Source organism: Plectropomus leopardus, chromosome 10 (assembly GCF_026936395.1).
Source record: "Plectropomus leopardus strain MGB_pleo_1.0 chromosome 10, ASM2693639v1, whole genome shotgun sequence".
NCBI classification, from domain to species: Eukaryota; Metazoa; Chordata; class Actinopteri; order Perciformes; family Serranidae; genus Plectropomus; species Plectropomus leopardus.
In genome coordinates, this window is record NC_142185.1 from 34327664 (window position 1) to 34353999 (window position 26336).

At 39.8% G+C, this 26336-nt stretch overlaps 1 protein-coding gene across 3 annotated transcripts in view; it reads right to left on the bottom strand.

The window, feature by feature from the left end:
• Positions 1-24283, bottom strand: part of ankrd44 (ankyrin repeat domain 44) — a 60558-nt gene extending 36275 nt beyond the window's left edge. For 2 of the 3 annotated variants that reach the window (XM_088083713.1, XM_088083715.1), the window contains exons 1-13: positions 23744-24283; positions 14288-14371; positions 11967-12045; positions 10652-10722; positions 9180-9380; positions 8011-8098; positions 6759-6901; positions 5535-5747; positions 4646-4724; positions 4444-4558; positions 4264-4346; positions 962-1070; positions 216-284 (exon numbers count right to left, since the gene is read on the bottom strand). In XM_088083713.1, the coding sequence (XP_087939839.1) occupies positions 216-284; positions 962-1070; positions 4264-4346; positions 4444-4558; positions 4646-4724; positions 5535-5747; positions 6759-6901; positions 8011-8098; positions 9180-9380; positions 10652-10722; positions 11967-12045; positions 14288-14371; positions 23744-23770 (1361 nt within the window). In that variant the 5' untranslated portion in view covers positions 23771-24283. The remainder of the gene's footprint in view (positions 1-215; positions 285-961; positions 1071-4263; positions 4347-4443; positions 4559-4645; positions 4725-5534; positions 5748-6758; positions 6902-8010; positions 8099-9179; positions 9381-10651; positions 10723-11966; positions 12046-14287; positions 14372-23743) is intronic. The other variant, XM_088083714.1, reaches the window with a different exon arrangement.
• Positions 24284-26336: the final 2053 nt, after the last annotated feature.

The following is a 26336-nucleotide window of genomic DNA, read 5'->3' on the forward strand; positions in this document are numbered from 1 at the left end:
AGTTTGGATGGGTTTCAATGGAGCATTTTTTGACCTTATCAGTCTGAATGTAACTATTTAGTTTTTAGACTTATTGTAGGAGCTGAGCTGCAAACTCACTGATTTAGCAAAAATATACAATCTTGCCAAAATGAATGCCATATGCATGAACACATGCCAAAAATCTCTGGCTCTGGCTGATGTATCATTGTTAAACCTGGACGGTGTTTTCTTACCTGCCGCACTTATCCCTTCTGTTGTGGTCTCCACCACTGCTGAGGAGCAGCTTCACACACTCCACATTACTGCACACGGAGAGAGGAAGGCCGGTCAGACGGCATGCAATTTTAATTTCATATATATATATATATATATATATATAACAAAAACTAAACTCAACTAAAATACAGTAAAATAAAACAGAAAAAAATAAAAATAATTCTAGATATTGAAAAAAAACCCAAACAGAATAAAAATTAAAAACTATACAAAAACAATGACAAGGCATATGGTACAGCAAGGATTAAGAAATAACCAAAATAAAGGTAAGAGATAAATAATTACCCAAAAACTTTTGTCGTAAAAATATAACCACAGTTTACAGAAAAACTTCCTACTGGCCGTATTGTGTGTGCTTAGTCTTTTATGTGCAATGACGAACATTTCAGGTGAGCTCACTTCTGGTATCACCTTAAAAAATGTGGTTTAGGAGCACCCACTAGCTAAATTGGTAGAGCGGGCGCCCCATGCAGGTTAGATTCTGACCTCGGCCCTTTGCTGCATTAAGCTATCCTATCTCCAATAAATGCAAAAAACCCAAAATACTCTTAAAAACAATAATAATAAAGTGGTTTCGATCATCTGAAAAAACTATTTACAACTGATTGTCTGACTGCTTATGTTTAAAATCACGTCCAGAGCTGTGAAAATTAGAGATGTATGTCTGTGTGTGTGTGTGTGTGTGTGTGTGTGTGTGTCTCACCCTCCGGCAGCAGCAGCGTGCAGGCAGGTCCTCCCCAGACTGTCAGGAGTGTCGATCTGGAAGCCTGCAGACAGGACCGAGTCGTTACACATTATGCTAAACCTCCGACCTGAAGAGGGCAGCGCAGGGAGACGGAGGGAGGCCAGACAACACACAGCAGCAGCAGCAGCAGCAGCAGCAGCAGCCACCACAGAGAGAGAGGAGGAGGAGGTGGAGAGAAAGACAGGTGTAAGTGCGACAGGTGTGGGGAGAAGGTTAGGTGAGAGTGCATGATGCTGGACGTGCGTACAGGAAAACACAAACATCTATCAGCTACGTGTTACACAGAGAGCGAGGGCTGAGGACGGTGTGTGTTATATCAGAGGGAGAGAGGAATCTGAGAGAGAAAGTAGAAAAGCAGTTCAACAGTATCATCGCATAAAGTTAAATTTAAAAAAGTCCTTTTTAGCTGCGCATTCAAGTAGTCGGGTTCGATATTTTAATTATTATTATTTTATTTTGTTTTATTTTATTTTATTATGTTTTTACATTTCATTTTAATTTCTTTTTTTAATTTTATTTCTTTGTTTTTAACTCAGGTGTGCTTTTATTTTATGAATTTGTTGATTTAGCCATTATTTTTATTTGTTTTACGTGTGTGCAATTAATTTAATTTAATTAGTCTATATATCCTTTTTTATTTTATTATTTATTCTCTTTTTCGTATTCAATTAAATTGAAGAAATTCCTTTTTAGCTGCACATCCAAATAGTCTGTTTCGATGTGAACTATTACTCTATTTTTTTATTATTGGTTATAACTCAGGTGTGCTTTTATTCTCATGGATTTGTTGATGTATCCATTATTTTATTTATTTTACTTGTGTGCAATTACCTTTTATTGGTCTGTTTATCTTATTTTATTCTGTTTTTAGTCTATTTATTTATTTATTTATTTATTTAAATTCATATTTTTTATTCTCTTTTAAGCCTGTGAAACCTGGATCGACATCGCTTTTCTTTTGTAAATGGCTTTCGTAAGAATTCAACATGGGCAAACTGGTTTGATTTCTTTCTAAAATGTATGAAAAAAGGCTATATATTTGTATTTTTATTAGTTTATTCTACATTTGAACTATTTTTTTATGAGGTTTTATTGTTTAAATGGTTTTGATTCAATTTCCTGGGCGGTTGCTGGCTTTGTTTTGTGCCTCACACTTTGAGCAGGACATTGTGCTTCCAGCTGAAATGAAATGTGCTGACGACAGCGTGCACCTCGTTTATTTGATAGTTTCAACGTGGTTACGTGCTGAGTCATGAGAGTGACCAGAAGATCCTCCATACTTTGCATGTAAACAAAACATCCATTCAAACCTTCAACTCACATCTGATTCCTCAAAACAAAACACAACAAAATCTACAAATCCTAAAAAAAAAAGTAGTTTTTGTCCGTCTCTTTGAATAAAAGTATCTAAAAATGAAAGAACTGTTACATCACAGTCACTCAAGAGCAAATACAAAGAATAATGAATGTTGTCGTCTTGTGCCGTTACTTTTTTAATCCTTTATCGTCACAATTTGCCTAATGTTCACAGTTCTTCAGATGTGAAAGAGACTTTTGGCCCCTGAGTGCAACAGATACAAAAGCTCAGCACCTCTAACTCACTCACAACAGTCCTGACCAGACGCAGCACCGCAGCTGCACACGGCTCGAGCACATGGAAATGACTTCTTTGTTGTTCAATACGGCGACTCAGCAGAGCCTCATGAGGAGTTTCATCCTGCTGCAGGCCTCCTGACACAAGCGCCAGGGCCTTCCTCAAAATCCACAAAAGGCATTGTTGCTTTTCTCCTGCTTCACATTTGTTTACTGTTAATCTCTTCTGTATTGGAAAACCAACAAAATATCCAGGATGAGTGGAAAGACAAATTATTTCATAGCCAAAAGCAACGAGTAAATGATGAGTAGTGATGCTCTGAGAGGAGAAATCAACAGAATAGACTCTCTTCCAGGAGGAGAGCGGTCCCATCGGTGAGTAATTAGACTCAGTGAGGCCTCGTCTTGTTTCTGGAACATTGTGACTTGAATTTGGCCGGAGCTGAATACGTTTGCTTGTGGAGGAATTCGCCACCGGGAGCCAGAAAAACAACCAGGCCCAAAACTCCCTGAAAACTACACTCAAAGGTAATGTTAAGGCAAAGCTGACTCTGAATCAGCACACATCCACGTCGTTAGATTGATGATCCAAGTTCTCTCAGAAATACGAGCTGAATTATGTTTCTGAAAACTAGAATTACCATTTTAAGATTTTATATTAAAAGTGTGTGAGCATATATAAGATGAAAGTTGGAAAAGAAAACTTGCTGCATATCCACTATAATCTGCTAAAGTTGTAATATTAACTTAAGGATAAGCCTCAGCTGTCAGGGCTGTGATATCTTATCTAAAGATACATTTTTTTGTTCATTTGTTTGGAACCATACTACCGAATATTTGCTATGAAACCACTGAGAATATGCTCCATGATGAATGTAATAAAGCAAAAAAATACACACCACCTGTGACACACCAATGAAATAAAAATCTAATTTGCTATATGTGTAACACAAATTTGGTTATGTTTTTAGGGGAGTCTTCAAAGAGTCAAACATGGCTGTGAGACATCATGGGAATTGTAGTCCATTAGAGAGCTGAAGAAACACGCTGCACTGCACCTGAAGCTTTCCTTAATTTTATGCATTTTATATACTCTATTTTTAGCCTTTGTTTAAAAAAATATTATCGCAGTGGTTTTTATTTTCCATCTTATGTTTTGCATTCTGTCCTAATTCTATCCTAATTTTTATCTCATTTTTATTAGTATTGTCGAGTGGGTTTTATCCATGTGAAGATGCATTTTTTGTATTATTTTCTGATCTTATCTTATTTCTACATGCAGGTTTTATTATGTCTTTATGTCGTCGTTGTGTTTTTATGTGAAGCACTTGATGCATGTTATTTCGTGGTTGTAAAGCATGTTGAGCTGCATTTCTTGTATCAAAGATGCTATATAAAGTTTATTGTTATTATTATCATTATTACTGGCCTGGCGTGCATTCAACAGCGTTTTCATCTGTTTTTGCAGATTTGTGTACACGAGGATCATTCTTACAGTGTTATCATATGAACATGGATTTTTTTTTTTTTTGTTTTGTTTTTTTTAAGCACAAAGGAAAGACTTTTCTGTTTGTAGTCCTCGTCTAAATGTGGCCTTAGTCTCATCACACTTGGTAAAGAAACTGAATGTACTTTCTCTGAGCTCAGCGTTGGCTTGTGTGTGCTACCTGAGGACAGCAGCTTCCTGCAGCAGTCAGAGTGAGCGTTCAAGGCAGCCAGGTGGAGAGGGAACATGTCGTGGACTCCTCGCCTTGGGAGAAAAATACAGAATCAAAATAACAGTCGCTTTTATCAGATACCACAGACTTTAATTTAACACAAATGTCTCAACAGGTGAACAAAGTTACCTCGTGCAGTCTGCTCCGCTGGTGATGAGTGTGTTGATGAGGAGTTCATGACCGTAGCGGGCAGCAATGTGAAGAGGGGTGTTGCCGTCTTTGTCCACACTGTCGATCTCCCCGCCTGAAACACAACGTGAATTCGTTTTTAGGACGAAAAATGCAACAGCTGTTCACTTTAAGGGACAAAAATGACCGTAATAGGTCTCACCGTTCTGTATGAGGGTCTGAGAGCGAGTGAAGCGTCCGTGAACTGCCGTCATGTGAAGAGGACTCTTCCCGTCCCGACTCTGAAGACGGTGAAGGAGGAAAAAAATAACACATTTTAGGTTTTAATGTGAAACACTGATTTAGTTTCTGGAAACATAAGCAATAAAAGTTACCTTTTTTAGGAGTAAGAACCTAAAATAGCGCTCTGACATGATAACACGGGCGCCAAAGAAAGAAAAAAAAATCAGGGTGCTCGCACTGCTGACGCTTCAAACGGCACCAGTGAAGGGGTAGATGGTCTATTTCAGAGAACTTGGTCATTATTATTATTATTACTGTTGTTGTTGTTATTTTTATTTTTATTTTATTTTTTGTCTGTCTGTCTTAAAAAAACATGGAGAGCACTGTGTTGTTAAAAAGTTAAAAGATCTATTTTAAAAAAAGGTGCAAACAAGTGGCTAACTGGGACTACAGAACGCCATCCGGCTGAGCACGTCTCGTGGTGGCGACGTTTAATCGTGCGACTGTAGTGCAGTTCATTTGAGGCCCAACATGAGTATTTTACTTCTGGAAATTGCATTTAAGCTTCCTAAAAGTGGTGTTTATTTGTGCAGATTGCCTTGCTGACCAAAACATGTACGTATCATTAACACTTGTTTGCCACAGAGCTGATTTTCTGCAACGATCCAAAGTCCAGTGGAAAAATCTCATAGGCTTTTTGGCCAGAAAAACATGGCTGATGCTAACTTCCGCGTCGGAGCTAACAGAGAGATTACTGGACTCACAATCATCGGGTTTGACACAAACACGACTTCAGATGTAAGATAATGTTACTCCGTAATAATCGGATGTGATTCGGCTTATTTGAGGCAGACATTAGGCAGGCATACCTGTACGTTGACATCAGCCCCGTTGTTGACCAGGAACTCCAGACAGAGCGCTCCGTGTGTGGAGGCGGCGGCAAAGTGCAGCGGGGTGAAGCCCTTGTTGTTGGCCTGGCTGACGTTGGCGCCATAATCGATGAGCTCGCTGACGACGGCGTCCTGGCCATTAAAACAGGCCACGTGGAGCGCCGTGTTTCCAAACGCATTGGACTCATCGATCTGTTGTGAGAAGAGGACCGGTTATTACGGCCAAGGAGAGGTGTGTGTGTGAGTGTGTGTCAGTGTGCACATGTATGTGTGTATTCAGTTTGTGAATGAGTGTGTAATAAGTGTAATTTTAACATGGAAAATGTGTCATTTTTTATTATTTTCCTCCAGTGCGACTGTGAATCTTAGTGTGTGTGTGTGTGTGTGTGTGTGTGTGTGTGTTTCTGGTTCATCTAGCTTTGTGAGGACCAAGTTCAGTTTTGGACATTTTTGAAAAGTGAGACGGTCTTCACTTTGGGACTTTTGAAGGACTGTTTAAATTTCAGCTGAACACAAGTTTAAGTTTAGGATAAGGGGCTAGGCCAGTGATACTCAACTTACGGCCCACAGGCCAAATCTGGCCCTTGATAGGGTGCCGTGTGGCCCCCCGACCATTTTTAATTCACAATAAAAATAAAAAAATTCTACTTTCAGTAAACATAAGATGCCACAGTGCATAAAACTGCATCAAATTAGAGCTTGTTTTGAAAAAAAGTACCAGTGGCAGAGGTCCTCGATAAGCTCCTGATGTCATTCAGTCCTTAAAACTAAGATCCTAGAAACATCCTAAAATCCTTTAAACATCCTTAAGTCCAAGAAATGCCCTTCACTCCTTGGAATGTCCTACAATCCAAGAAATGTTCTAAAGTCTAAAATCCAAGAAATGTCAAAAACCCACAGGAAAGTCCTACAATCTTAAAATATTATAAAGTCACTGAGTCTAAGATCCTAGAAATGTGCTTAAGTCCTGGAAATGTTCTAAAATCCGACAAACATGTATGGGGCTCCTGTGACTGGCCCCTGGCCTCCTGTAATTTTGGAAAAGTGGCCCCCAAGTAAAGCAGGTTGAGTGTCCCTGGGCTCGGGAATGCCTATGTCCACACACAAGTCCTCACAAGTGCATTAAGACATGTGTGTGTGTATGTGTGTGTGTGTGTGTGTGTGTGTGTGTGTGTGTGTGTGTGTGTGTGTGTGTGTCCTGACCTCCACAGCCAGGTTCAGCAGGTGTTTGACCACAGCGATCTGCCCGCTGGAGGCCGCCGTGTGGAGGGGAGTGTATCCCCGTTTGTCCTTACAGCTGATCTCCGCTCCCTGACTCACCAGCAGACACACCACATCCAGATGACCTGCAGGGGGCAAAAAAAAGGAATCAGATATTTGAGGAAGTTGTTACTGGACAAGAAGCAAAACTAAACAATGAACAAAATATGCAAAGAAATTAAGAAGAGTGCAGTCCACAAGTGTTTCTGCATGCTAATATTTCTGACCAATTTGGTATAGTAAGGATGCAACTCTTTATTATTTTTCATTGTTATTATTATTATTATTATTAACAAATAATCAGTAAATAAAAACAAATTTAATTTTCAAGTCTAACATTTTTGTGTTATAAATGATTCAAACAATTTATTCTTAACATTTTGCAGATTAATTTTCTTTTAAGTAGCTGATCAGTAAATTGACTCAAAACTGGAATTTATGAATGTTCTTAATGTAACATTTGTATGTATTACTCAATTATTTCTCTATATTGTCTTAAATGTCTAAGGCAAATTTCTTTTCTTTTGCATTTTTTATGAGTTTTATTTTATTCCTGAACTTTTGCACTAGTTTGTCTTACATGCTCAATTTTCTTTTCTTTTCTTTTTTTTTTTTAACAGACATAGCCTTTTGCATAGGGAACTTGTGTTTTTTATTTTATACTTAGTTGTATGACTATTGTTGGAGGGAGCCTGAGAACCAATGTTTTCTTTGCCAACGACTGTTTCTCAATAATTATTGTGCATACGACAATAAACAACCTGAAACTGACATTCATGCTGTTGAATTTGTGTGCTTGTTTAAAAGTAACATTTCTATTTATTTAATTTTCTAGTGATGTTTATTGTCATCTTTGATAATGAGGTTTATTGTTTAACTGTAATCTATCCTGCCTCACCACATACTTCAGTGGCAATATTTCAGGAATTATTGTCATAATATTTGGAGATGTTTCAGATCATTCTAGCTTTGTTACACCAGTTTAAGCCAACAGTGCACCTGATTTGGTTTACTGTAGTGTCTGTATGTTTAACGAATGCTTCGCTCTGTTGTGGTAACTTTGTAAAATCACTGCGTTTTAGGTCCTTGAGCTATAAGGTGACTCACAATGAGCCACTGATTCTTTTTACAGTGATCTACTCTCCGAAAAAAAAGGTGTGATACATTTCAAACAAACTCCGTGTTTGTGTCTCACCCATGAAAGCTGCCCAGTGAAGCGCTCGGCCATCTTTCTTATCAAAGGCGTTGATGTTGGCTCCTTTAGCGAGGAGGAGGTTCACCATCTGAGAGAGAACAACAGAGGGAGGCCACATTAGTAAGTAATAATATCAGAGGTATTTGTGTTTTTATGTGTATATGTGTCAGTGTGCGTGTGGGTGATGGTCTTTATATAACAGCATTGTAAATACATCTCATCACTTGGCTCAGCTGTTGCGTAAACACTCTGGAGAGAAAGTGCTGGGCAGAAATAGAAGAAGCCGTTCATTCAGTTCGTCTTCAGAGATCCGCCGCCTCTCGTTGTTAAATTTAGATTCAGCATATTTGTGAATGATTCCATGTGAAACAAAGAGCGTTTGAGAATGTGCAGCCCACTTCATAACCCCGATGACACAGCTGCACGCGCCCACCTGTTCATCCAAGCTGTCCTACAGAAATAGCACAGAGGACGATGACATCGCAGCCTGTTTGCTGGTGAAGTACACAAGAAAGTCAGTTGCTGCAGGATTTTTATTGTTCTGATTGATGCCGCCTGAAGTGCCTGATTTTTTAGAGCCCAATCTGAGCTCTACTGTGTGAGACTCTAGGTGGGTTTCCATTTACCCTCAAATTGTGCAAACTGATATTGTGAACATAAAATAACCTAATGGAAACACATTTTAGTCTTTTCTAGGTCACATGATGCTGTGTCTATGTGCTCTTCAGCAGGAACTGGCTCCCTCATGATGCAGCAGGAGCTACAAGAGCTGTTATTGCATCACATAACTCTTAAGCTGAGCAGATCATCTGGAAGTTTTGAATCCACGATTACTCTGTGAAATCGTGCACTATCAGCTCCCAGAAATGCCTGATATGTGGCCGTATTGCTCGCACGCCTCCGTGGCCTTGGATTGGAAATAATGACGGCTAGTTTGCTGCAATGGAGGTAAAGCTGCTAATGTTTTGAACATCCATCGTCATGCGTCTTCAAATGTTATCTCCAGAGGAGAAGTCGCAGAACATCACTCAGCGGAAACATAGTCATCGCAATTGTGTTTTATCGACATTTCAAAATGTTGCTTCATTTTTGCACAAATCTGGTATTAAAACCCGACCGGAGAGTGGAAACAGCGCTACAGCTATTTATTTCAGCTTGGCCTGAAGTACCTCGGTGTGGCCATTGAGGGCGGCGTGATGCAGGGCGGTGCGTCCACCACGGTCCGACACGTTGACGCTACTCAGCAGCGGGATGATGACCTCAGCACATCGTAGTGCGTTGTTAGCTGCAGCGACGTGCAGCGGCGTCTGCCAGTTCTTGTCCCGCGCATTCACGTCGGCCGAGTGGCGGATCAAAACTCGCACCGCCTCCTGAGGAAGAAAAACCAAGGTTCACACATAGAGAAACAACTTTTCAAAGCACTTATTTTTATTTTAAAGGATGAAATTGTTTTCTTTACAACCACTCGTTACAAGAGAATTGTGCAAATTCATAAATGGAGCAAACACATGCGTCCAAATCCTGAAATTAGCATATTATTAATGAACTGGGAGATATTTTTTGTGATTGGCAAAAGGACAAAAAAGCATAAATATGTACAGAGCACGTCGCCTGCTGCAACCAACAAACTCAAAAAAATCCACTCGACAGGACAGAAACACATTCTGGCGCTGACTATTTACTGGAGTTTACCAACGGTGTCGCTCGGAGCTCATACGAAATTACAAAGTCACTGCAAGCACGGCCGTTATTGGCTCCCTAGTTTAAAACATTTATCTAACATGTTTTGTTAAATTAAAATCTGTTCTCAATTAATGAAATAGTTTTCAAGGACCATATTAAAAAATGCCTGATTTTCGAGGTATTCAAGTTCTTAAATGTATGAGTCTTAAGTTCAAGCACCTCAAGCACCTCAAGCACCTTTTATGAAATGTTTGTTTTTAGAGATAAATCTCATGTTGTTTCTGTAGGAGACATTTTTTTTAATAACTGATGAGGGGTGCATTTAACCTAAATCTTACACTCTGGACCTTTTTAGATCTTTTTATCTTACTGCAGATACTCCAAATACTCAATGTGATTAAGAAAGCAGTATGATTTAAATTACTCCCTTTTTACTAACTTTTGCACTTTATTTACTTTATTTTCAAGTCTGAATTCGACGTGTAAAATGCTTTTTCCTCAAAAAAAGTGTCCACAAATTGACTGAAAATTTTGCCCACAGAACAAAACACCACTGCTAATTTGCTAAAACGTGAATTATGGCACTGTGAATGAAGTGATGATTCCCGACGCAGCCTTAAAATCTTTAATATATTCCTTCAGTGCAAACAAATTCTTAAAGGGCCCTGAATGAATAGAAACTTTGACTACGTCACTAAAGTTCGTCCTCCAGTTATTTCAGCCACGTTAAATAACCAGTTTGGGACACTGAAAACTGATGAGCGTGCCTGTTGGCCTGTTTTCAGGTAAATACGACGACGAGGTGGAGCTGTCAGGATCTCTCACCACACTGTGGAAACTGATCTTGTTTTGGGGGAAGAAGGATTTATTTGGACTGTGTGCGTGCGTGCGTGCGTGTGTGCGTGCGTGCGTGCGTGCGTGCGTGCGTGCGTGCGTGCGTGCGTGCGTGCGTGCTTACCTCGCTCCGAGATGCGACAGCACGATGGAGGGGGGTGAGCCACATATTATCTTTGGCGTTAACTCGAGCCCCTGCAGAGAAAAAAAAACCCTTGAAATAACTTTTTGATACCAAATACAAGTTACATTAAAATTTTTTTACAAAAATATCGATTTTATTACTAAAACAGTAACTGCTGACATGTTTAAAGGTCTGTATGAGAGGTTTAAATTCTCGTATCAAGAGGAGACAGGAGAATTTAAACCACTCGCTTAAGCAATTCTTTTATTTCCACTGCAATATTCTTTTTAAATAAGGCTAAATGAAGCTACTTTTCATTGTAGCTTTGCACGCATGCTTTTATGGATTTATGGAACTGGTTGTGTGATATATGACTCTGAGGGGTTTGAATGTTTTCATGTTATTTGAGCCCCCGACCGAAGGCAGTTTTATGTGATAGACAAAGTTTTTCAAATCTTTTCAAAGGGTTAAAACACTTTGTTTTTTGACTGACTTATGATACTAAATTTAAAATGCAAATTCCATGTATAAAGGACATTTTCTTACTGTCAATACATCACATATAAGATTTGTCTCTGTATCAAAACCCTGACAGTTTATTCCTTTGTATTTATTGCAAAGTTAACATATTGATACTATAATTAGACTCACATCGTCTTTATTTTTTTATTAACACTGCAGTTTATCAAGTCAAGCTTCCAAACGCCATCCTGCAGCTGTAAATACTCACTTTTACACCAAATGTGTATTAATCCGCAGCTAAAAAAATAGTATCCAACAAATGCACATTTTAGTTTTGGTAATGTTTGTTGAAAACTATCAGCTGTTTTTGGACATTTTAATCAAAACCTTTTTTTATTGAAAGTTTTTATTATATACCAAAAGTGCATTGCTGAATGGTCATTGCAGGAATATGAAATGAGCACAGATACATATCAGCAGCAGCTGGCAATTATCCAAAGAAACATGGATAGGGCACACAGTAAATTAGAATGACAAAAAAAGAAAAGTTCAAAAGCAATAAACATACAGAAATGTAGAAAGAGTAATGTCTGCGCTGAGTGAGTGTTTTAGGACATTTTAAAAGAAACACTATATGTTAGTGAGCTGTTTTAAAATATTTGCTTCTCTGTAGGAATGAATGGTCTTTGGGTTAAGAGGCACAGACAGAATAGGAAAGTCCGAGAGTAGTCAGAGAGAGATGCAGTAAAGGCATCGATAAAGTTTTGGAGAAAGAGATCTCCGTCTTTATTCCTCTGCGGGTCGATTTCTGGTATTTTCTGCGTCACGTCCACTTCAGCACTCTGATACTTACCAGAGAGGATGAGGAGCTCGGTGATCTCGGCGTCGCCCAGGAAGGCGGCTGCATGCAGCGGGGTGCGCTTCTCTGCATCCTGAGGGAGGAAATCAGTCACTTAGTACTTGTTGCTTTAAGATTGTAAAGCAGTGATACTAAAGGGCCCACAGGACAAATCTGGCCCCCAACAATTTCATAATTCACAATAAAAATAAAGTGATAAACACTGGGAATTGTTTTTGTACTTTCAGGATAGATAAGGTGCCAGAGTGCATAAAACAGCATCCAAATAGAGCTATTAAATGTCCTAAAATCCTGGAAATATCCTAAAACCATAGAAAAGTCCTAAAATTATAGGAATGTCTTAGAATCCTAGAAACACTCTTAAGTCCTAGTGACATCCTAAAATCCCAGAAAAGTCCTAAAATTCAAGAAATGTCCTAAAATCTAAGTCCACAGGCGTACTAATTCATAGAAAATTGCCATAATTTCCTACTGCTACTGTGTTTATAATTAGTCATACTTCCACTACTATTATACACATACGACTAGTTTTGTCACATACTTATACTATAATATATGCATGTAACATATACACTATCATAAACTATATTTATTATAATCTTAATGACGACCCTCATTGACATAATGTATTCCCTAGCCCCCCTTACCGTCACCTTAGCCATCACAACTAAATGCCTAACCCCAGCCTAACCTTAAATGCAACCTGAACCCTAAAACCAAGTGTGAATTCTCAAACAGTCCTTTTAAGAAGTGAGGACGGGTCAAGATGTCCTCACTTTCCAAAAGTGTCCTCCCTCTGCTTCAAAAATACTTTTTTTTGTCCTCATTATGTGGCATGTACAAGACCACACACACACACTGCTGGCTGGATTTTTTCATATTAGTAATCCATGAGTCCACCGTGACAGCGAACAGAGGAGGCTGTGATATCAGTCCACAGACGATGAGCGGAGGATCAGTGACGGGGCCGTCAGTGTCAACACGTCCATTGTTCCCCTCAGAGACCACCCGACATGTCCATGTGACCGAGCCGAGCGCAGCCTCTCTGACAAAAACACATCTGAGGAGGACAATGCCGGTGACGTGGACGCCCTACAGCCATCACCAGAGACTAAATTCAGCAGAGAGACCACATCCTGTGCTGCCTGGCTACACACACACACTCGTTATTAATATATACCCATATGATGTAAATAAACACACACTCTGAACTTTGACTCTTGACCTCCTCCCCTCATCCTCGCATGCAGGCTACAACAGGAAGTGGGCTGGGCTTTTATGCTCCTGGAACTGATTTTGAGCTGAGATACAAAAAGGAAAAGGGATTTTAAATCTGCATGTAGATCTGGATTTGCATTTGATTACATACTGCAACAGACAATCAGGCAGAGTTTTAGAAAATACCTAAATCCTGTGTAAAAATACTACTGTGTAGAATGAGCTGTGCATCAGACGTCTATATTGAATTATGGCCACAAAAATTGTATAAATACAGCTAATCGTAAAGTCTGGGGCTGTCAAACGATTCATTTTTTCAACCCCCTGAAACTTGGATCAACATGAATTTTCTTGTGCTGCGTTCAGACATGTTTTTACAAGATTCTTAACCTTTGAACTCTGAGCAAATTGGTTTGATTTATTCTTAAACGTGGGGAAAAGGCAATGCAACTTAACAAGGAATGTCCCAGAAAAAGCAATAAATTACTATAACAGAGAAGCACTTATCTACATCGGGAAAAGTTGTGTTGACTTTGGATTGAATGCAGCAGACCGCGAGAGGATCCCCACCAACAGCATACACCGAGCTACCAGTCAGACTGGAGGGGAGAAAGGAAACCGAAAGTACCGAATGAAGAGAGAGAGGAGAGCCGACATCAGGGCGAGGCTGACTGGACTTGGACCGAGAGCTGCTCCTCTACCAAACCTTTTTCTGACTAACGTCCAGTTGCAGGAGAATTAAGCGAATGAGATGCGTTTGAGGCTCAATCAGCAACGGGACATCAGAGACTGCTCTGCACACATCTTCACAGAGACATGGTTAACCCCTAACATCCCGGATCAAGCTGTTGCACTGGATGGGTGGACCTTGTTGTGAGCCGACAGGACAGAAGACTCTGATGAAAGTTCAAAAAATGCACTGCAAGAATTGAATGATGCCACCAGCAGCAACATGCCCGAGCAACCGGATGGGATCTTCATAGCAGCTGCTATTTTTAGTCAACTCATCCTTCAACTCCTTGTTTAAAAAATGACTAATAAATCTACTATCTACCTTCTACAGATATGTGTGGCAATATGTGTGTTTGTGTCCTCACCAGAGCATTGATGTCTTCAGACTTGTATATGAGCATACGGATCTCTTCAGGGTCTCCACTGAAGATCGCCTGGATGAGAGGAGGCTGAGGAGAGAAGAAGAAGAAGTTAGTACATGTGATACATGACCAGGAGCAACATGTTAACACGACACGCATAAATACACATGATCGATTTAAACAGTCTCTGAAATTACGAGGAAGGAGGTGACGTGACGAAATGACGTTAAGGGGAATATGTTCTGGATGCAACACAAGACGAGGCCGAGCATGATCCTTCCCACGGTATATAACTCTGTGAATGTGTGTGTGTGTGTGTGTGTGTGTGTGTGTGTGTGTGTGTGTGTGTGTATGTGTGTGGGGGCAGCTGCTTGACTTTAAGCTGCTGTTTACAAAACCTGGAACTACTTCAAGACTGCAGCCTCCTTATACACTGTATACAAAAATGTCCTCCATAAATAATTCTTTTTACAGTAAAACTTTCATCTCATAAGAAGACAGGAGTAAAACATTTGTCCACCACACAGAGAAACTGTTGTTGGAGGAGATTCTTTGTAGATACAAATCATAAGAATAAAACGCCTGTGCAGAGAAAAGACTTAAACGAAGGGCAGTGCGTGGAGGTCGAGTCTCTGGAGCCCTTATTTTTTCTCCCCAGATCACAGATACGAGGTAAATAGGGGCCTGAAACACACATGAAGCAGTATCTCTGTGTCAGCAGTAAAGTGTAGGTCTTAGAGGAACAGAAGCAGGCGTGAGCACAATAAAGAAGCCAGCAGAGCGACATGACGGACTCAACAACACGTCAGCGGTGGAAACTAACCACAAATGTTCAAGTACTGTGCTTACGTACAAACTTTAAGTATTTATACTTTTTTTCCCTAAGCCAATTTCTACTGCTACTCCGCAACATCCCAGAGGGAAATATTGCACTTATTTTATTATGTTACAGCTGTAGTTACTTGACAAATTGAGATTTTACACAAAAACTGTTTATAAAATATGTTTTGCAGAGGCGTGCACTCCAGTCACACTCACAAAATCAAAAAAGACACCAATGACCCATGGCTCTATTTCTATTTATTCATTTATTTAATTTTCAGTGCATTTCTATTGTATTTTCCTTTATTTATTAAATTTCCATTCTTTTTTTATTTATTTTAATTTTGCATTCAATGAATTCTGATTGGGTTTTTTATTTGTATATTTAAAATTTTATCTATTTTTATTTAATTTTTCTGTTTTCTGTATGTTTTTATACTGATATAAAACATCTTACAGATTTGTTTTGTAACACTGTGAGCCTTTTGTTCTGAAAATAATAATTTGTTTAAAAAAAACAGAAGAAAATCTAATAAAGAAAATGTCAAAAAGAAAACTGAAAAGAGTCCAATCAGCTACTTTGATTATCTAAAACTATGGACATCGACGTCAGAGTCGCTGCAGAGACACCGACATGCAGGCTACAGGTTGATATGTTACTGATGACTCAGACCGAACAGAGATAGGCCTCACTTCACTTCCTGGGTGCTTTCTACCGCCTCCTGCCTCACTTCCTGTTGCACAGTTTCTCCATCTCAGAAACCAGAGAGAGGAACCGCAGAGCAGCGTTTCACTTCTGCTTTAAATAACAGAGCGCACATGCACAAACTAAATGATGCCTCTTCCTCATATGACCTGTTTTTATCTCCTCTTGAATCTGATTCTGATGAAATGCCACATCATCATCATCACATCGTCTTCCAGGTAACCACTGCAGCAGGTGTTTGACATTTATAGAAAAACATAAATAAATCAGTGTGTGTACATTTGTGTTAGAGATTTAAAAAATCTAAAAAAGGGCCCATTTGCACATTGGCAAAGATTATAAAGATTTAATTTAAAATGAAGATATCGGAAACCTTTTATTTTTAAATGATTTTCTCGAGAAGTTATTTCTTTATATATGTGTTTTTTTTATAAATGACAGCAGGCCTTTTAACACACAGATATTTATTTATTTATATATAAAGGGGCTTTTGTGTCAAATCATATTAGAGTTCAGTTTTGTTCAGACATAATGTTCATGCTATTTGACCAAACAATAAATTCGGCAAAATAATTTAGCAGCACTGCTTAAAGAAGTTTTTTTGCCCTGGGCATTTTGTCATGTTTGCCCCCTGAAAAAAAGGTCTACGTCAGGAAGCCAGTTTTACGGTTCAATATCTTCAGACACATAACTCCTAGCGCCATGAAATCTGTCAGGGGCACAGACGAAACTGTCCAAATTATCAAAAGGAGCATGCAGATGTCACAATTTTCATTACTGGGCCTTGAAAATAGAAAAAAAGTGCAAAATAAGTGTTTTTGGGGTCCCAGGTAGTACATATAGTACGGTACATATGGATATTTCCAGATATCGTACATTAAAAAAACAGTGTTTGATTGACGTGTCAAATTCCAGGAGCTCTAACATCATCAGAATCTGAAGTATGACAAGACAAGGTTGCAGTTTGTTGCCTTTTCGAGATGCCAGAATGATAACGTGGACTAATTCCTACGACCATGAACATAAGAGACGGCTGTGGCTCAGAGGGAGCGCGGCGGTCCTGTAATCAGAAGGTCAGAGGTTCGATCCCCTGCTCCTCCAGGCAAGATACTGCACCTCAAATTACTCCCTGTGCTGCTTCATCAGAGCGAATGTAACGCATGGTGTGTGATGTGTGGCACAGGCATAAAGTTTAAAGAAAAAAATATAACGTAAACAAAAAGCTCAACCTTATCTGACACAGATTTACCCTTTTATATAGCCTTATAGTGAATATATGACGCTCAAGACTTTTTTTTTGTCACTACTGTTTTAACTTGCAAGACAAACGTACCATGACAGGCTGCAAAATAGCACTCAAGGATTTTATTTATTTCTATTTTTTTTTTAGTTAATCAGTCACTCCAGGATGCTGCGATCACAAATTCGGTCAACTCTGGTGAATTCTGCACGACCTTGCAATTTTGTCCAATCTCTGCAACTTTACCGCAAATTTTACTCTTTAAAAGATTTAAAATGCAAAGTGTTTTTGAAGTGAATTTTGATTCAGCCTCTGAGACTGATGCTGCAGGAGTGTGAGCTCTGTGCCTGGAGTCAGAGACACACAGCAGCAGGACTAACTGTTAGCATCACACAGCTGACGTTACTTCAAAGTTATCAACAGGTTTAAGAAGAGTTGAGCCGTTTCGTGTCGATGTGAGATTAGGGGCACCACCCAATGCTGGGCCGTCAGTCAGTACATTTTCATAATGTCAGAAAAAGTTGTATTATTGTGTTAGTCTGACTAAAACTGGACATTTAAATTCCATGTAAACCCGTTAATCCGACTGAAATCAGACTAAATTAAATTTCTCAGTCAAACTAACACACCCAGATCATGCGATTAAAAGTTGATTTCCTCCCTCATGAGTACACCTCAGTCCGACTTTAACTGGATTCGGTGTTCTGCACATGCTTAGTCGCCACACCAACCTTGTCCGGTGGTAAAGGACAGGGACTGTTTGTTATTTATGAGGCGGAAAGGGGTGCTGCAAAATAGATCAGGTACTTTAAAAAAAATGTCTGAGGAGGGACTTGTGTCATACACTCGACCTTCACCAGGAGGTCAAACAATACTGGTTAAACCTTCAGTGCAACTTTCACTTATTTTTGCAGCGACCAATAAATTCACGCCGCCTAACAAAGCAGAAAACACCTCGACGCGGGTGACAGAGAATGAAGCGGTCGTCCCGTCCTCCTCACCACTTTCTCTCCATGTTTTCAGTTAGTGATTCAGGTTTAATCAGTGTTTTCTTGAGCAGCAGAGTGATAAGAGACGGAGGGAGAAGGACACTCTTCGGGAAGAGAGAGCAGCGAACGAGGCCCCAGCTGGAGAGCAGAAAAAGTGGGGGGCTGTGCCTTTAAAGAAGCAGCCAACGCTTGGCAGCATATGGCCTCTTTAGCTATGCTTTTCTTTCTAAGTGCTCCACATGCACTCTCACACACACACACACACACACACACACTAAAACTCAGCTGGCAGCAGTCCCCCGTCACAGCGCTGAGTCTGAGATCGCCATGGGGACTCGGGGAGACTGGTGCTGGCACGAGAACCGAGAGAAGATTTAGGGAGTATGAATGAGAACGTTCCTTCAAACACATGCCAGCACCTACACACCCACCAATACGGGGGATATTTTTATAGGTCAATACATATTTTAAAACAAATAAAAATTAAGGCTGCAACGGTGAGCTGATTAAGTGGTAAGACAGTAAACAGAGAATTATTGGGCAATATTTTGATAGTTGAACAATGGGAAGTCATTTTTCAAAGCAGAAAAATCCAAACTTTCGCTGTTTTTTATGGCTTCTTAAATGTGAGAATAATTTCATGCTTTTTTTGGGCTGCTAATTGGATAAAACATATTATTTAAAAATGTTTCCGTTTAATTTTATTGACGAAAGGATTAATCAAAAAAACAGTGGGCAAATTAATCAATAATGAAAATGTTCATTATTTTCAGCCATAATAAAAAAACCACTGATTTATTAAAGACTTTTAAAGACAAATTAAAATTATGCTTCGGGCCAGTACACTTCATGGCTAAACAAAGAACTTTCCATCAAAACATCTCAAGCTGTAATATTTGATTAAAATTAAATTACTATGAATACAAATTTAAATAGAATATAAGACAAAACAAAACAAACTGTACCAAAAAACAGTCAATTTTCTTTTTTTTAAATCCAGTCATTTAAAAAAGGAAAAATAAAATAAAACTGATCAAAAAAATGAAAATAATCTTTTTTTTCCTTATCTGCCAACATTGTCTATACAGATACATTTGTGATATGAAAATAAAGAGTAATTCTCAATATTTGATTATAAAACTACTAAAAATAAAATTAAAAAACACTATAAAACAAAATAAAGCTGAATAAAGAAAATTCATCAAAAAATTCAGTTTATGAAAAAAGCACAAATGAAATTAAATAGATTAAAAAAAAGAAAAATTCAATTCTTTTTGACTGCCATGTTATGTCAGTGCAGATACATTTGTAATGATCAGCTGACCATAACCTAAACCAGATATTACTCAGTCATAGCTTGACAACCGTAATTACACACTAATGTTAGCACGCTTGGAGTTTGCAGGTTGGCCTCTTTTTTTTTAAGCTCTTACAAAACCAAAAACACAAAAACTGCGAGGATTTAATAAACTGCACAAAACACCAAATCCCTTCACTTTAAAATGATACATTGTACAAATTTTCTATATATTTTATCTTTTGTTTTTGCAATTTTTATAATTTGATTTATGTTTCTTGACTGTTGCATTAATTGTTTTGAGTTTTTTTTTTCTCTTATTGCATTCTTGTTGTGCACCAAACACCAGGCAAATTCCCGCATGTGAAAACCTACTTGGCAATTAACCGAGTATCTTAAACACACGCGGTGACACTGATAAACGTTTCTCCTGAATCCAACCACAGTCGCCCAAACCTCATCACAGAGCGAGTTTTTGTCAGCATGCAGAGTCCGATCCTGACACAGCTGATCCTCTAACGAACTGATTCTGAACACACAGATTTCTGCTCGCTTTCTCGTCAATACTCAAACTTCCTCTATCAGATAAACTCTGTTTTCATAACACACACACACACACACACACACACACACACACACACACACACAGAGGCGAACCTGCGGGCGGCAATACAGAAACGTCAAACACACACTGTCCTGTTTTGTGTCTTCCTCTGACGCCTCTAACTGACTCGTCCCCTCAGGGTCATCGACACACTTCTGTCCTCTCAACAGTCAGAGCGTTTACGTGATGTTACAAAACAAAAGGGGTCGACAGATTATCGGCCTGGGCGATTATCAGGGCAGATATTTGGCATTCTGTAAATGCGTTTTTTTTTTTTTAAAAATATCATTTTTTGTTTAAATTTTCAGTGAACTTTATGCAGAGAACTTGCTGTACATGATGAACGTTTCAGTTTTGATTAAATTTGTTAAAGGAATTTAAATAAAGATTTGTGTTGGGGTTTGTTATATTCCAAATTCTTAATATTGACAGAAAGATTTTCATCTTTATTGTAAATGCATATCGGTTCAAAATTAACTGGACTTTTAAAACAAACATGTCACTCTGACTCAAATCCGACTAAATCGAATTTCCCCAAATCGGACTAACACACCCAGAAAATTCGATTGCAAGTCAAGCTATTCTGTCATGTTAACACCGGAGTCGGACCTGAATTGGACTCTGTGTTCTGTACGGGCTCCTTTTCGCTGCCTCGGCCTCCCTCTGTGGTTAGGGACTGTTCGTTATTTATGAGGGGGGAAGGGGTGCTGCAAATGGGTCAGGCATTTAAAAAAAAAAGTACTGAGGAGGGACTTGTGTTTTCAATATTGGCTTAGGTAAGGGACATACACCTTTAAATGGTAGTATTTTATATTTATTTTAAATAAAAAAGTCACACTGTAGCCACCCCCCTCTTCTGATAAATAAGGTACAGTCCCACAACACCAGAACTGAAGCTGAGCGACGTCCTGCTGTGGACGGGGCTGCAGCAAAACATATTTTAGCCGCATAAAATAATCATTATCAGTATAAGTGTTCACTATATTTGAATATTCGCTCCTCTTCAGCGCAGTAAAATGAGTAAACTTCTCTCAGCGGAGTCTGGTGTCTCTGATATAACGGATACCTAAAAATACCTAAGATTGTTCTTAAGTGCAGTCCTGCAGAAAATACAGCAAATATCAGCAATTTATTCTTATTCATAGACGTGAGCTGCATAAAACCTGAAGTCTTTCAACCAGATTGACCCTTGACCTCTGAACCTCCGAGGCTATAAACTCTTATTGTCTCATCATAATAAAAAACAAACAAGCTGAATATAAATTATTGTCATCATAGGTTAAAAAAAAATCCTAAAACAGCAGATTTTCATGCGATCCGCTTTTGATCAGCACATGATGAAAGACGGCGAGAGAAAAGAAGGAATCTGTCTGCTGAGCGAAGGCCTCCGGTTATCATCATCATCAGCATGTTGTCTGAAAATAACAGGAAGTCCCGCAGTTCTGAGTTACACTGAAAAAAAAAAACGCTGCTCTTCCCTTCCTCGAAGTTAACGACAGATCTGATACGACGAGTCTGCGTCAGATCAGGGATTTCTACCAGGACAGGGTTTTCATCTCAGGCTGCCTCAACTACTGCACTTAAACACAACGCTGACGTACCTGTACTTTACTTTAGTACTTTAATATCTGGCAGCTTTATAACTCTACTTCTTCTACTTTACATCTCAGAGACAAATGAGCCTTTTTACTTTTGATACTTGAAGCAGTTTTGCTGATAAATATTTTTGCTTAAACATCCAGCGAGCAGGAAAGGGACCCTCAGCCTGCTTTGCTCGGGGCCACTTTGCACAGTGACTGGAGGCCAGGGGCCAGTCACAGCAGCCCCATACATGTTTCTACAGTTTTAGGACATTTCTAGGATTTTGGGATGTTTTGGGGGGTATCACTTGTGTAAGATTTGGGGGCATATATTGGCACAAATCAAATTTAGTATAGAAAGTATATTTTCTTTGGTGGACTATACTGTCACTTGTAAATAAGAATTGTTATGTTTTTGTTTGTTTCGCCATTTTGCACTCCCATGTTTCTACGGGAGCCCAGAACGATCAAACCAAACACTGGTTCTAAATAGGACCATTTCATTTTTGCATCAGCCACCGCAGTTCTACACGCTTCCACACACGAAGGAATTTCAGTTCTGCAACCTCACAACTAGATACCACTAACTCCTACAAACAGAGCCTTTAAAGAAGCCCGTTTTATGAAACTGAGCTGTCTCTGCAGCAGAAAAATGCAAATAAATACTAAATTTGTGCTCCATGACCTCAGGAAACAGAGAAAGAGGGCTGTCTCTTTTGTTCTAGAGGTAAAAAACTTCAGGGTTTCCCACACATTAATTTATTTGTGGCAGCCCGTCACGATCAAAACATCATGCATCATAAAAAGCTCTGCTCATTCACAGACCCACAAAAACCTCTGAATTTGGAGAGCGAACACAGAGTAACCCAAAAGGACAAACAAGCATTTCAAAGAGGAAAAAAACAGGACAGTCGTCATCAGCTGCCGCCAGACGCTCGCTCTCATTCTGTGAGCAACACTGAACTTCAAAATATCAGAATGCACCACAACGGACCAACGAACGCTTCAGCTGGTGGGTGGCGTTATGCAAGTTTGACCATTTCCCCACAGGTAACAATATGGCGGCCGGCTGCAGCACAGTGCATTCTGGTAGTTGTAGGTTTTCTCTGGTCATGTGCCACTAATTTCAAAAGTATTGTGTCTTTCTGGTGCAGAGATGACCTAGTTTTATGAAGAGTATCTTTCCAGCAGAGAAATACTTCTCTAAACAAGGTTTTGAACGCTTTTACTCGTAGCGCAGTAATCTCACAGTGTGTAATCAGCACTTTTACTTAAGAAAAGGTCTGAATACTTCCTCCACCTCTGCACAGCACCTCACATAAACATCATGTATTTGTGAAGCAAATTAAAGCTGGAATGATTTCACAAATCATGGATTTTTAACTATTTTCTGATATTTTATAGACTAAGCAAGGAACTGTTAAATGGAAAAACAAATCTACAAAGTAATCAATAAGAAAGAGAAAACACTCCTTGTAGTTTCAGCTCTGCACCAGCTCTAAACTCTTCCAGATATGTTCACATGAACATAATCTTTGCAATAAAATCCACTAAGAATCAACTGTGGAGCTTTTGATTGTGTCACACAGTCTCCCTAAGCAATCACAGTTTCCTCATTTCTCAAGAAATGTCAATTTTTCTGAGCTCTTTCAGGACTTCTTGTTTATGACCGTGTTATAGTGAGACTGAGCATCATGTGATACAACCAGAAGCTCCACAGCAGCCACTAAATAGACCTTGGGGTGAGATTCTTACTCAAATGTGTCCCCTTGGCATAAAATCTTATCAGATATACATTTTTTCTCCATGCATTTGGAAGTCCTTCACATACAACACTAATTTGTGCACCAGATTTCAGCACTGTAGAACATTAATGTGCATGCAGCTGCAGATAAATCATTAGAGGATATTTGCAGTATGCAGCTCTGATGCTTTTGCGGAAGGAGACAGCAGGAAGTGTTTGTGAAGTGGGCTGTCCTAATTTTAATGCAACACCGACAATTTTTACCCACAAAAGGCGAAAAATTCAAGACATAAACGTGCAGCTTTATGAGTGTGTTCCGCGCTCAGTCTGCAGGAGAGAAATGAGGTTCATTTCCTCTCCGCTGACACAAAGTGGAGACACAAAGACATTAAAAATACATCTGTGACAAACAGCAGAGGGATGAAGCGTTAAATGTGTTGCCTGTTTGGATGCTAAGCTAGCAGCTAGCGGGTGTACCTGGTCGGCCAGTTTGAGGACAGCCATCTCTGGGTCAGCTCCGGCAGCTCATCCACTCCCTCCGACACCGCAGCACCATGCACGGCGCGATGCTGCCGCCCGGCCGCTCCTCCCCTCCTTTCTCCGGACTTCCTGCGGGGCTTGATGTAGCAGCTTGTTAGCGGCTCCTCGTAGCTCCCTAGCAGAGGCGGGTGATGGTGATGAAGGCCGGGGTGAGCACCAGGGCCGGCAGCCCCGCTTCACTCACGCTATCTGCGGCGACGCTGCTGAGCCGAGGCGGCCTCCCGGAGGCGCAGGGAGGCGGGGGAGCAGGAACGGTTTGACCCAAAACAATCCACATGTATGGCCGCTGCTGCCGCTGCTACTGCTGCTGCTGGTGCACGGAGCTCCCAGGCGTCTCTCCCAGCCATACACCACCCACTGAAGCCTCCCTCCTCCCCGGCGTGCAGGGCGACGAGCCTCCCGGAGCGGAGAGGCAGCCAGGCTGAACTCAGCTGAACGGAGATCACACAGGAAGTTGGAGCCCGTCTCTCCTCCTCCTCTCAGATGCAGAAGTGCAGGAGCAGCTTCCTCAGCATCAACAACAACCAGCACCTCCTCGCTGCTGCCCTCCCCTGGATACAGAGGAGGTTACACGTGTTAAACTGCAGCATCCAAAAGTTATAAAACAAGGTGCAGCAAAACTGGACAGATGTGGAAAAAAACTGATGCTTTAATTTCTTTGATTCACACTGGGAATTGTTTTTGTACTTTTAGTATGTATAAAGTGTCACAGTGCACAAAGAGCATTAAAATACAGCTTGTTTATTTTTTAAAAAAACATTGGAGGATCCGCCAACAGAGGGCCTAGCTGTGCCTCTAATGTCCTTAAATCCTAGAAATGTCCTAAAATTCTACAAATTTCTTACAAACATCCTAAAATCCCAGAAATGTCCTAAAATCCCAGAAATGTCCTAAAATCCCATAAATGTCTTACAATCCTACAAACATCCTAAAATCCCAGAAATGTCCTAAAATCCCAGAAATGTCCTAAAATCTTGGAAATGACCGAAATCCTAGAAATGTCCTAAAATCAGAATTAATTTGAACTTCCTTCATCCTATGACCATTTAGACATTTTTGTCTTAATATATGCAGTTTTTGGAGACATGGGACATGTTTTTTTTCCTAAAATATAAAGAAATATACAGAACTCTTGAATTACCACTATGTGGTTGTACGTCTCTGCGCACCCGTCAAGTTGCACTTACAGTTTACATTCATGTGTGTGAAAACATGGACGCCTCACACACACAGATCTCTACAATCAGCACAGTTTCAACATCAGCTCACATTCTGGCGATGTTAAAAGAGGAAATCAGGAAAGACAAAACCAACTTCAGAGATCCCATCAGTGCCAGACACCCTTTAGCTGAATCTCTCAGGTCAAATGATTTTTTTGGGTCATCTGCAGCCCAATAATAGGTAATATAGCCATTAATAGCTGTGACCTGTGTCATTATACAATGTTAAAGGTTGTTCCTGAATCCTAAATAAGAGATAAGCTGCAATTAAGATGTCGATATTGTAAACACTCCTGAAACTTTGTAGAAAAACATCTCTGAAAAGTACCGATGACATCCAAACTGAACACTTTAACTTCAGAAGATTTGGGTCTAAATTCAAAATTGGTTATGTAGCCTATAAATCATCATATTAAGGCAATGCTTTTTAATCAACACGGGGGACTTTTTTCTTTCATCTTTGTCTCCTGATAGTAATCAACAGCATCATCAACTGAACAGAATCTGGTTTAGTCAGAGAGATTAATCAATTATTGATGACGAAATTCACAGGAATAAATACAAAAGAGTAAAAATAGTCAAATATTCCACAGCTTCATACACCCTTTCACATAAAAACATACATATTGTGGTCCAAATTAGATGTTAGGATCTGTGTTGGAGATGGCCCTGTTTTGGAGTCAGCCTCAAGTGGCCATAAGAGGAACAGCAGTTTTTGGCACTTCTTTTTTCAGACCCGGAGGACGCAGCTTGTGTTCAGCTAAAACGGTGAACAGATCATTGTGAGCATGTCAGCATTCTGGCGTCGGCATTTAGTGCAGCCTCACAGAGCCACAAGCGTCACATGATAAACGCATGTACTCAACCAATAAGCCTGTCAGTAAACGGCAGCAGCAGGAACATGTGACCCGACTGAGATCAACTGCTACTCAATCAAAAGTGCGCAACTATGAGCCATAACAACTATGCATCTAACTTTATATTAAACACATACTTGAAGTATTTGCCTTTGGTTCTTCAGGAATATCCCTCACACACACACAAATGCACAGACTTCCTCTTCAGATTACCAGGCCCACAGTGTGCCAGGGGAATCTGGGTCAGAGCACATGAAACTGTGCAGCAGTGCAGAGTGAGTGCGAGTGGGGGAGGTTTTTTCCATTCTGTGTCTATGAGCGTTCATGCATGCTGTCAGTGCAAGAAAATTAATTCCTTAGATATATATGATGGAGGGCTGACATGACAGTGGTGCAAAGTACTCATGTACTGTACAATTTTGAGATACCTTAACGACATCATTGCATTCTGTT